General features: G+C 37.3%; 1 protein-coding gene across 1 annotated transcript in view; it reads left to right on the top strand.

Annotated features, from left to right (window-relative positions):
• Positions 1 to 12327, top strand: part of rapgefl1 (Rap guanine nucleotide exchange factor (GEF)-like 1) — a 56716-nt gene that overhangs the window by 24050 nt on the left and 20339 nt on the right. Inside the window, exons 3-8 of the mRNA XM_055194537.2 lie at positions 3420 to 3498; positions 8403 to 8553; positions 9329 to 9426; positions 10460 to 10572; positions 11640 to 11807; positions 11955 to 12052. Coding sequence (XP_055050512.1) covers positions 3420 to 3498; positions 8403 to 8553; positions 9329 to 9426; positions 10460 to 10572; positions 11640 to 11807; positions 11955 to 12052 — 707 coding nt within the window. The remainder of the gene's footprint in view (positions 1 to 3419; positions 3499 to 8402; positions 8554 to 9328; positions 9427 to 10459; positions 10573 to 11639; positions 11808 to 11954; positions 12053 to 12327) is intronic.

The raw sequence follows: 12327 nt of genomic DNA, 5'->3' as shown, positions 1-12327 counted from the left end.
ACAATCATCCATTTTTTTGCTTAGTTTTACATGGCATTGTCACGTATTTCCACCATTTTACGTGCCCACGCATTTCTTTTCCATGTCAGTTTCACGCACTGGCCACTCAACTGTTCTTCCCATCCTTAAACAATTGTCGCTTCGGTTTTGGGTTAGATTTGCTGTTTGCGTTAGGATGTCACTTAAGCATTGGTTTATACTATTTTTTTCGTATGCTTTTTAAACCATTGTCACCTGACATTAGGGTTCGAGTTGGGTTTGGGTAAGGATGTAATTTTGTTCATCATGTTCTAACCCCAAATCGAAGCAACAATTGTAAGAAAATAGGAACAACAGTTGAGTAACCAATACCCGAAACTGACACGTAAAAGAAAGTTGTGGCACGTGCACGTAAAATGGTGGAAATACGTGACAATGGCACGCAAAATTGAGCAAAATAATGCATGACTATTTCACGTATTTTGTGAGATCAGGCTGAAATAATTATAAAGGGTGAATGACGGACATTTCTAATAAAATTTGTTTTTTGGTATACTAAACTGGCAGGATTTTATATCAGCAGTATACTCAGTAGTCAAAGAAGGTTAAATTAATAAATTAACACAAATATTTACTTATTATTATTATTATTTATTTATTTCTGAGACCCCAAAAACTTACTGGTATTAATTTGTATTCATTTTATTATTTTTTATAAAAAAAAATAATTTATATATTTTTTTGAGAACTTTTAGAAGTGTGAAAAAGCATGACATTATTTTTAGTTCTTATTGGATTAGTAAAATATTAATGCTTTCCTAAATCTTAAATTTGCTTTGGGTCTCTAAGACCCCAAACACAACATGAAGGTTGATGTCATAACACCTCGTAATTTACTTGTCGGCGTGTGCTGTTGACAGCGTGTAGCTGTTGACAGGTTTTAGTGCAGACTAAAAGTAGCTTGTCTTCTGTTTGGTTGTTAACACATGCCTGTCAGGACGTAGCAGCTGTCACAGATGGTAATGAACCCTGTTGACTCCGATTCCAGTGATTCCAATCCGTTTTTTTATACAGACTGACTCCCAACTTAGCCAACCAAACGTTGCTGGCTTTGCATCTTATTTGCTTTTTGTGGGGTTTACCCTGATATTCTTTGCATCTGTATTTTTCTGTGTGTCCTTCTCGCTCTTCATCTCGTCTTATGACTCACCATACAGCCATTAAAGTGAAAGTTGCCACGGCAACCATAAGAGATCTGCAGCCTCCAAGATCTGGAGGGAGCCTGACTCATATGCATGCATGCCCTCCTTTAATGTACATAGAGTGGCCATTAGAAAACAAAACGAGGGACATTTAATTGCTCAATATTTTACAAAAGATGTTAAAGGGATTGGGCACCCAAAAAATGAATATTGTGTCATCATTAAGTCACCCTCAAGTTGTTGCAAACCTGTATAAATTACTTTCAAAACAGAACAAAGTGTTCAACAGAACAAAGAAATGTATACAGGTTTGTAACAACCTGAGGGTGAGTAAATGATGTCAGTTTTTTCAGTTTTGGGTGAATTACTCCTATCAGTTTTACAGTTGGAAGCTATATTGTACCATTTAGAAATAAGAGAACTGATGAAGCTCGATGTCTTTGCTTTGTTAATATTTTGTTAATATTTCATTAATGCAATAACATGTATAAGTGTGAATAAAGTTTAACACATATTTGCTTGAAAAAGTAATGCAGGTGGCATATTTTTATTTTTTTATTTGCTGCATTGCATCTTTTTGTTAAATGTGTATGTTTATGAAAAAGCCTAAGGTTTGTTTTGCTCTTGTTATTTTATGCATGGTTTGCTTGGTTTGCTTAGCACGTGAATGGGTAAGCTTATGATGAGTTCATTTTGTGCCACGACTCTTTTCTTGTTCCTCTCAGCGTTTACAATTTTAAATGTTAAATATCAAAGATTTATGTGCTCCACATTGATATAACTCAGATACGTAATCTGCATCATGTCCTCTTATTCAGCCAAAACACAACTACAATGTCAATATGTGCTCTAGATCAAAAAAATTAAACAACGTATGGGTGATTCTCACGAAATCCAGACTTAGAAGGTGTCCAGCATCAGATTTTTTAAAAAGCCCTTAAAGCCAATTTTTTTTCTTTTGCACATATAAGATTATTATACATTATTTTTAGAGGATTTAAAACATATTTCCTATAGAATTATAATTATTTACATTTTTTAGATTATCATTATAATAAATATAATTACCGCAACATGATATTACATTGAATATATGCATTTACAAACTCATGTTTTGGTAATGAGAACTTAAAAAGTTGTCTAGGTACTATGACAAAAAAATTTCAACTTTTATCTGGAAAGAAAAAATAAGAACTGCTTACCTGGTAGCCATCTTGAGTGTCACAGTCAATTTTGTCCCTTCCAACAATTTTTTTTGGAAAACGTTAATTGAGGGCTTAAACATTGATTAAAAATTGTTGCGGAGGATGAGAAAATTGGTCTTGGACACATTTATATTCCTTATTATTGTCTGTACATTTACCAATGATCACCAAATACCACATGTTTCTTTACTGTAAATATTTATAGTATAACATGCACTGAAGCTTTTTATTTTTTTTAATTATAAATATTTCCATGTCAAAAAACCCAAATCCAGTCATGGGCACGTTGCGGTAATGAAAATTTCCCCTTAAATGTGTATAAAAACAACAAAATTGGTTTGTATGATTTGAAATCATGTACAAAATAGTACGTGAAGAGATGTTTGTAACTGTATGCTTCTTATTTTGAAACTCTTACTTTGCATTTACTTTTTTTATCAAAATGTTTCTTAAGTCTAATTTCGTGAGAATCACCCGTATGCACATTTCTAAAGACGCATTTACACCGTTTTTTATAGTCTTGCTCTTTCATTATCTTACATTTAGGATTTCCTTTTTGCTGTCGGTTGATGTTTATACAAGCAACTTTTTAACGGTTCTTCCTTGCGGCAGTACAACACCAGATCAAGCGTTTTTGTGCGCAGTAATGCTAATGTGCAGATGAACTAGTCATGCTCAGCGTGCACCAGAGCTTCTGGGAGTGTCTGTGCTCCAAAGTGGGCCATGAAGGACTGTGATTTATTTTACCCACAATCTCACTGTCCTTGAGATGATAAAGTTAAAGTAAAAGTGTTGACAGCCGAGGCTATCAATTGAGCATTGTCTCTCCACATGCGTGTCTTCACAACCCGTCAAACAAGTACAGCTTTGACAATATCAGCACCGAAAGACATCATTGATTTTTCTCCTCTTTCATTAGTATGTTTATGTGCTTGCACTGTTCTCAAACAAATGTTTGGTCAGGCAAACATGAACTTGTTGTTCAAAATGATCTCGATGTCAATAATGACCTTGTGTTCTTCTCTATTTTCAGAAATACTCCTGGATGACTTCATGCTGACACACCCCATCTTCTTGGCCTCAGACAAGTTTCAGCAGGTCTTGCTTCAGCAGTATCCTTCTTCCTGCCAGGAACATAAGTATCAAGCAGGCTTTTCTTCATTTCTGTAAACCTTAAAGCCAACCCTGATCTACTAGAGACTAGTCTCTGGACTGGCACTTACAGCGCTAGCTGTCATGTAAAAACTTTGTCCCAGATGTTTCTCCTAAAATATCACTAGAAAGAGTCATAAAACAAATGAGACAATTGTTGGCAATGGCATATAGTAAAAGTAAAGAGAGGAATTGGAGAGCGTAGCTCATATACTTTGGTTTTAGGCAAAGATATTGGATTTATCAAGGATTTATGGGTATATGAATGGGGTGAAATGCAATGCTCAATATGGACGCTCTGGCAACTGAAGTCCTGCCTTTCAGTTAAATGAACCAATCATCAATCGATAACTGATGGTTCTCTGGGAAAGAGGCTGTATACTGATGCACAATAGCTGAAACGACTTCGAATAAAGGTGTTTTTAGCAAAATATGACCTTAACAAACAAATGTTATGGCACAGTTGATGTAAGGTTTTATTTTTGACCTAAAAATGGTATTTAATTGCGATGTTTGCTTTGATTTTAGAGAAATCTATATTTTCATTCAAATAGATAGGTCTTTAAAGGACAAGTTCGGTATTTTACACTTAAAGCCCTGTTTTCAGATTGTTTATGATGAAATAGAGCAGTTTTGACTGAAATTTGGACGTGTGCTGCTGGCCCGAGAATTTTCGGTTTCTGTGGTATCAACCCCCCACCCCCACAATGGCTCCATAGGTGCACTGGAACAATCCTTCCCAAAATGCACCAAACCTTCGCCCACAAAGACGTGAAACTCACCGAGCGGTCAGGGGTGTTCACCGATATGCTCACACAAAAATCGCTGCAAAAGATGCTTTCCAACAGGTTTTATCATAGTTTCTTTCCAACTCCATTGACTTGTATTAGATGTGCTGTGAGGTACGGTTTTACTCCGCTGCCGGAAACGGAGTTTTTTGTATTCTTGCAATTGGCAAAGGTGTATTATCGCCACCAACTGTGCTGGAGTGTCTAGTTTTCAAGCTCTCAACGGAAGAATGTACGGGTGCGAGGCGTTTGGAAAAATAGGTCCACAAGTTTACAACGACTGGTAAATCACCTGTTGGAAAGCAGGTTTTGCCGCGATGTTTGTGTGAGAGTATCGGTGAGCGTCCCTGACCACTCGGTGGGTTTCATGTCTTTGTAAACGAAGGTTTAATGCATTTTAGGAAGGATTGTTCCTGTGCACCTATGCAGCAATTGTGGAGATGGGGGGGTGATACCACAAAAAAAACGAAAATTCTCGGGCCAGCAGCATTATGTCCAAATTTCAGTCAAAACGGATCGGAATTCTAGGTAATGAGCAAAAACTACCTGTGACGATCGTTTTTTGCTTACGCCGTTTATGGGCATTCCCCGATAAAAGAAAACCATTTTACACATTTACATGACCCCACATGTTAACAGTTTATTAAGCATAATCGGCATAAAACATTCATGTTTATAAGTAAAGTTTTGATTGGAGCTGAAATATGTCAGTGACAGCTTTGCCAGTGTCTACATATGCCTCTATCCGGTTTGTTGGTTTTGTAACATTTTGAAAAATGTGCTGCGTCTTTTTCTGTGCAACGTTGCCATCCAACTGCTTGACAGTACTTACAAAACAAACCGTATCTGCCAAAAACAGCCAACACCCCATTACACACGCAGCTGAGGAGCTCTTCATTTTTCTAAAAGCAGTCGCACAAGCTGTTTAAGCCGGGTCAGAATGATTTAACAATTAGCCGCAATGCTAGGCTCCCTCAAGCTAACTCTGTTGTTTACCCCCTTCGTTCTATAGCTGTTCATTGGGACTTGCAAAATTCAGATAAGGTGCAATGTCGGGAATGCGTTTGTGTTGTTAGCTTTGTGTGTGTGTTTAAATAGGGGACACCCTTTGCTCTATACCCCCCCTCGTCCTTCATTCAGTGACCTACATTCCTTCTGTAAGTGCCAGAGCCCCCCCAACCCAAACTATAATGGCGTCTAGGGGCTTGTCTGTGGGCTTTAAGTATAAAGGGATTCTTGGGGAGGTTTGTCTGCACGGTTCAGTGCTCCTAATTCAGCGTGTCTCTGGCAGATCTACTGAAACGCACGCACGATGTCTACGGCAATAAGTGTCTTCGGCTAATCTCTCGCCGACTGCCAGCACCACTCCGTCTCTAGTAATGATCTCCAATCTCTCCTTCGTCCCTTCCCGTCATTTATCTCTCCATTTCCACACCTTTTCCCGGTCTTTGACTTGACCTAATCCATGCCTAATCAGATCTTTTGTTGTGGAAACATGTCTGCTTCCTGCTCAGTCTCCTCGCTTTCTTCTCATCATGGCTTATTTAAAGGATTGAATGAAATAGATTTAAAACTTTAAAGCAGGACGATTCGTTTTTTACATGAGGCACCCGTTTCGACTGAACACACACAAAGTGTTTGAGTGGCTGAGCGATCAAAGCTCAAAGACCGGGTTCCCGGCGGAGTTGGTCTGGCTGGGCTCCAAACCGCTGTACAAACTGTGATCCAGGACTCGTGTAGAGTTCATTTACTGCAGCTGCCCAGCGGCTCAGACGGCTGCTGTTTTCAGGGACTCAAACAGAGGTGCCGGCTACTGATTAGTCGAGTTACTATAGAGTTACAAGATATGAGATGCTGTAAGCTGAAGCCCGGGCCTTTATTCAATTTTAGATGGACTCTCGGACGCTCCGCATATTTTGCATGAATTCATTCCAGCTTGAGTTTGCGAACAAGATTTTAAATTATTTTACATGATGAAAAATGACATATTTTTGATTCAAATGCTTATAGCGTGACTTATATAAGTGTGCTTGCACAGAAAGATCTGCGTATGTGATGGGTGTGTTCTGTAGCCCTCAATACTCTTCAAAGGTTATAATTATTCTGTCTGTCTGGCCACAGTGCAGTGGATTTTGTTTTTCCAGACCTGCATGCATCTGTGTCAGGTGGTCGAACAGTGGTTGTCTGAGTATGCGTTTATCCACACACGCACTTATATACAGCCTCTCAGTTCATGTGTTTAGAAGTCTATATATTGTAAAGCTGGCGTCCCTACTGGGTTTCCTACCAATAACACAACTTTCGGTAGCACTTTACTTGGGGGGGTGTTTATGGGACTGACATCGCACCTTCATAGTCATGACATGACATGTGTCAAGAGATTTTATGCACGCTTATGACAACTAAGTGTCATTCACTCAATTATGTCATTTTTAGGATGAGATTATTTGAAATGTCTTTGTTATGACAACTTGACATTACCAAGATAACATAACTGACCACTTTTTTACCAGTGATACAAATATAATTTGTCATTAAAATGTCATTAAGTATTAATACTCTGTCATATAGTTTTGTAGCGGTGTCATTGGTGTATTTCTTGACCTCAGCTACAGTGATACAAGTCATTTAGAATTAATACTCTGTCAAATAGTTTTATTACAACGTCATTAAGTTTTTTCTTGATCTCGGCTACAGTGATACAAATTGAATTTGTCATTAAAATGTCATTAAGTATTAATACTCTGTCATATAGTTTTATAACAGCGTCATTAATATTTTTCTTGACCTCAACTACAGCGATACAAGTCATTTAGTATTAATACTCTGTCAAATAGTTTTATAACAGCGTCATTAATATTTTTCTTGACCTCAGCTACAGTGGTGCAGGTTGGATTTGTCATTGGAATGTCATTAAGTGTTAATACTCTGTCACATAGTTTTATAACAACATCATGAATATTCTTCAGTTCATAATGTTTTTTTTAAGTGTTCTCCAGGTGTTAGAGAAATAAAATCAATTATTCAATAATAATAATAATAATAATAATAAAAATTATAATTAAAATTGATAAAATTATATTTTTATATTTAAATGAAAACCGTACAATAATGGGTTAAGCCATATTGCTCTGGGTCTTTAACTGTTTTTGCAGTGATAATTACATACATTTATTTAATTAAATATTTTGTTAGTTTTTTCTTTTATGTCAGAAAGTTTCAGAACCCTCGGTGTGAGGAAGAACAAATTTTGTTAGTTGTCAGTTTTTTATGTATTGTGCACATACATAAAGTTAAGTATAATCTTTTGATTGTGTCTGATGCATTTTGTTATGGTATTTAAAATTATTTAACACTTATTGACATTTTAATAACAAGTACAATTTGTACCACTGTAGTTGAGGTCAAGAAAAATATTTATGATGCCATTATAAAACTATTTGACAGAGTATTAACACTTAAATAAGAGTATTAACACTTTAATTAATTTTAATTTTAATGAGAGTTTAATTTAATGTTAACCCATAAAGCTAGGTAATTTCTTAAGTTTGATAATTATTCTTCTATGTCATGTTTATGGCAGATTTATGACAAGTTATGATGTATTGGTTTATGTCGAGTTGTCATAACAAAGACATCTCAAACAATGTCATCTTTGCATTAAAAATGACATAATTGAATGAATTACACTTAATGAAAGTTGTCATGGACGTGCATGGGGTCTCCTTCATGTTCATGACACGTGTCGTGTCGTGATTGTGGTGTTGTGTCAGTCTTGTGAACATCCCTTCAAGTAAAGTGTTACCCAACTTTCATAGTCAACCGCACACCAAAAAGATCTGATTTACAGTGAGGTTGGAAAGATTCAGATATCTGCCTGTCTGTCTATCACTCAATCTGTCTGTCTAGCTAGCTGCGTCTCTCTCTTTCTGTTTGTCTTTGTTTATCTGTTGAAAGAGCTTATATACATGTGCAGACGTGTACATTTATATTCAGACTATTGAGGAGGCACTCTTATTAAAAGTGAGCATGCAGGTGTGTATGTGTTGGCTTGAGTTTCTTAACCCCGGGCTCAGATTCAGTTCCGAGGGTAAGCAGGGTGAGGGCTGGCCTGGCTGGGATGGAGCGGAGCGCAAACTTGCGGTTCTGACCGTGGCCTTCCGCTATCTGGACACATACAGAGACTTACTGCAGGAGGAGGGAGAGCGGTCCAATACATTTCCAAAGGTACTGCATGCACATATTTAAAGAGACAGATGATAAAAAAATCATGGGGTAATCTAGGAAGCAGACAAACTCTGTGTGTTTTCATGTATTATGTACGGTTCTTTTCAGTGTCTTCTTTGAAATAAGACTGTCAAGGTTGCTATGGTTTAGAAAAGCCCCTACCAAGAAAAATGTTAGTTTTTCCTTTGGTTTCACCTCAATGTAATGAAAGAAAAACACACCTGTCTTCTAGAGCAGTGGTTCCCAACCTTTTTCACTTCAAGGCCATCTAGTTGCCCACAACAATATTTGAAGGCCTCCACTCACATAAATTTAAACAGAACTTGGAATGATTAGACAGATGTGTATTCGCTACTAAAATGGCAAAAATAAATAAGAAACATCTTTATTTTAGCTTGTTTTGGCCAAATTTTTATAATTTTAAATCTCATCTTGAGGCCCCCTTGGAAATCTGATGAGGCCCCCCTGTGGGCCCCGACTTCCTGGTTGGGAAACACTGGTCTAGACCTTAAGGTTTTTCAAATTGTGATATTTCAGTTCTGGTACACATTTTTCTGAGTCTTCTGTTATTTTCCTTGCCAATGGTTTTGTGCAATAAGTGTTCATGCTAGAAGCCATCATTACTTCACAACGTTTGGTCATTAATATCAAAAATACTAAAATTAAAATACTGAATCCTTTTTAATTGTGCCCCCTGCAGAAGTTTTATATTATATTATATCTGCAAAATCATTATACTTTGCTTCCTCTCAGTCTAATACATGTTTTTTTCCAGGAACTGTATCTGTGCGCTGTTCAAGATCTCAGCCGCTTCCCTGAATTGGTGGAGGACGTTTTGAAGCTTCAGCGCTGGAGCGAGATATTACACAGCCCGTAAGCATCAAATCCTTTCTAGTAGTAGGCAATGTTAATATAAGCTAGAAAATATTTGATTAACTATAATAGCCATAGAAAGCTGAGAAGCAGGAGATGATAATAATAGAAATACAGGAAGATCAGTTTCCTAGAGCCTCTTGGATTCCTGAAATATTAAAGTGGACATTTCATAAGACTTTTTTAAGATGTCAAATAAAACTTTGGTGTCCCCAAAGTACATATGTGGTAAGCAAAAAAGTGTCCTGTTAAATGCAACTGAGCTGATCTCTGAACTAAATGGCAGTGCCGTGGTTGGATAGTGCAGATTAAGAGGCGGTATTATCCCCTTCTGACATCACAAGAGGAGCCAAATTTTAATAAGCGATTTTTTCACATGCTTGCAGAGAACTAAGTTACTGGGTTGATCTCTTTCACATTTTCTGGTTGATACAAGCACTGGGGACCCAATTATAGCACTTAAACATGGAAAAAGTCAGATTTTCATTTTCCTTTAAGTTATGCACTGGCCCTGTATGAGTTTTTAAAGCAGATGCTGATCCGGTCCAGAGGTTTAAACTTTAATCTGTTTGTCACTCAATGTGTTATTAAAAGCTTCTCAACAGGACAGCCATCTTTTTCATAAACTTTCATAAACAGTTTATTCTGTATCCCAGTTAAGAGAATTTAAAAATGTTACTTATGAGACTGGTAAGGGTCTGTTTAGTCTTCGCGCATTCTGCATTTTATTTTTATGGTTCATTCAGCATTGCAGTGTTCGTAACATTAAAGTGCCTTTTAATTTTAAATTGATGCCATTTCCTCTTGCACTTTTAGAGATGCTGTGAGCTTTGCCTTATTGGGAGTTTCAAATGTCTTACAGTCTAGCCATAACAAACAGTTAAAACACTCAGCGTCTCGTCCTTAGATACTTTGTCGATGCATTTTTCATCTCTAATGCCATGTTTACTATTTTTTTATTTTTATAAATTGATATTTGTCTTTTGTCTTCCACTTCAATAACTATCTGATCTGTTTTGTTTATTTTCAACAGGGCAGAGGAAGACAAGGAGAGCCGTAGAAAGCAAGTTCGTCCACTCTTCCGACACTTCCGACGTATCGATGCCTGCCTTCAGCCTCGAGAGGCTTTCCGCGGGTCCGATGAGAGTATGTATAAACATTACACAAGATGGTCCCTGCGGCATTACTGTTAATAATTTTTTTTTTACTTAATTGACATCTGACTTGGAATTGGAGTAAATTGAATTTATTGCAAATTATTCCTGTGTATCCAATTACTGGAGTTTCTTCTAAAATATTTATATGGCTTCATGTATGGCTAAATATATTGTCAGGTTTTGCGCATTCATTTCGAGACCTCCTAAAATTTGAAAATAACTTAAGAAATAAATGTAAAACAAATAAACTAAATCTAAACTACCACTATTATAAAACAAAATATTGTCAAATTGACAAATTGAACTAATTTAAAGATTCGAAATAGCTCTTGAACCAATTTATTTTCATCTAGTTCGCTTAGATGTGCAAAATGCTCATGAGAATAGTTTGAGTGAATCATCTTATTCATCCTTCTTTGTAAAAGTGCCAGTACGCTTCCATTTAATTCAGACCAGGATGACAAATCGGGTCACGTGGGGCGTCTGCCAAGTTTTGTAGATTCAGTGAGCTCATCTGATGCAATGGATATCCAAGCCAAGCTAAGTGATTTCCCAGACCTTAATCAATAGGCAATCTGACAGTACAACACACTACTGACCCTGAATCCTCCAGTGACCTGTGGTCTGACCGGATGTACGGCTGGTCAATGGAAAGTCAATACTTTACATACTTAATACTTTACTCAAAGTGCTGAAATAATGCAGTAAATGAATTCAATAGCTGCAACTTTTAGTACACAGTGTGCAGAAACGTAACCTATGTGTGTCGTGCATCTACAGCGTTTTACATTTTTACAGCAAAACATAAAGCGTGACTAATGTCATTTCTGAACAAAACAACCCTTAAGGGTTATGTAATGAAGTGCACAGAAAGATCAGGTTATTGGTTGAAATTAATATGCACAATGCATGACTAATCTTCGCTGTATAACCATGAAATAGATTATGATTGTTACACATGCTAATTTGACTTGCACCGCTTGCAGATGACATAAAAGTGTAAAACGTTGTGTAAATATGGATGATAGCGAGATTGACTGCCTGGTCTTTATTCAGTCTTCTGCAGGGTTTACACACCAGATCACTCATACGTCACCATTCGCAGTCGTCTATCATGTCGTGTCGGGGAGATCTTGGCTCTGGTGAGAGAGAAGCTCCAGTATAGCGAAGATCAGCCCACCCAAACTGCCAATCTCATACTGGTAGCCGTCACCTCATCCGGGGGTAAGAGTCATAAAAAAGCCAACATCCAAGTTTTAACGTGAAAGACGATATAATATGATTGTGTTGTGGGAAGTGTTTGTGTCTGAGTACACAGCAAGTTTGAGATGGAATGCTCTCATGTCCTAAACGTATCTGTGTCTGTTTCAGAGAAGGCCGTGTTTCGTCCCAGCGACGAGGCTGTTTTCACAACTCTGGGTGTTAACACCCACCTGTTCGCTTGCGAACCCTCAGAGCTGGAGAGCTTGGTGAGAACAGTGGGCGAGACAGTGATGTAGTGGGAGGGAGGGCTGTTGCCATAGAGACCCGCTTATACAGCCGTGGAAAAAATTAAGAGACCATTTCAATGGTTTCTTTCAGGTTTTCTAGATTTACCATTTAAATGTATGTATTTGAGGAAAATGAGAATTTTTGTTCCATACTGTCAACTACAGATGTTTTTATTTTGAAATGGAGAAAACATAACAAAAATAGATGCAGTGTTTTCCGACCTTCAATACTGCAAAGAAAGCAAGTTCAAATT

The sequence above is a fragment of the Misgurnus anguillicaudatus genome, chromosome 19 (assembly GCF_027580225.2).
Source record: "Misgurnus anguillicaudatus chromosome 19, ASM2758022v2, whole genome shotgun sequence".
In the NCBI taxonomy this organism is placed as follows: Eukaryota; Metazoa; Chordata; class Actinopteri; order Cypriniformes; family Cobitidae; genus Misgurnus; species Misgurnus anguillicaudatus.
Note: the sequence above shows the minus strand (reverse complement) of the source record. Positions and strands in the feature narration are given on the sequence as shown.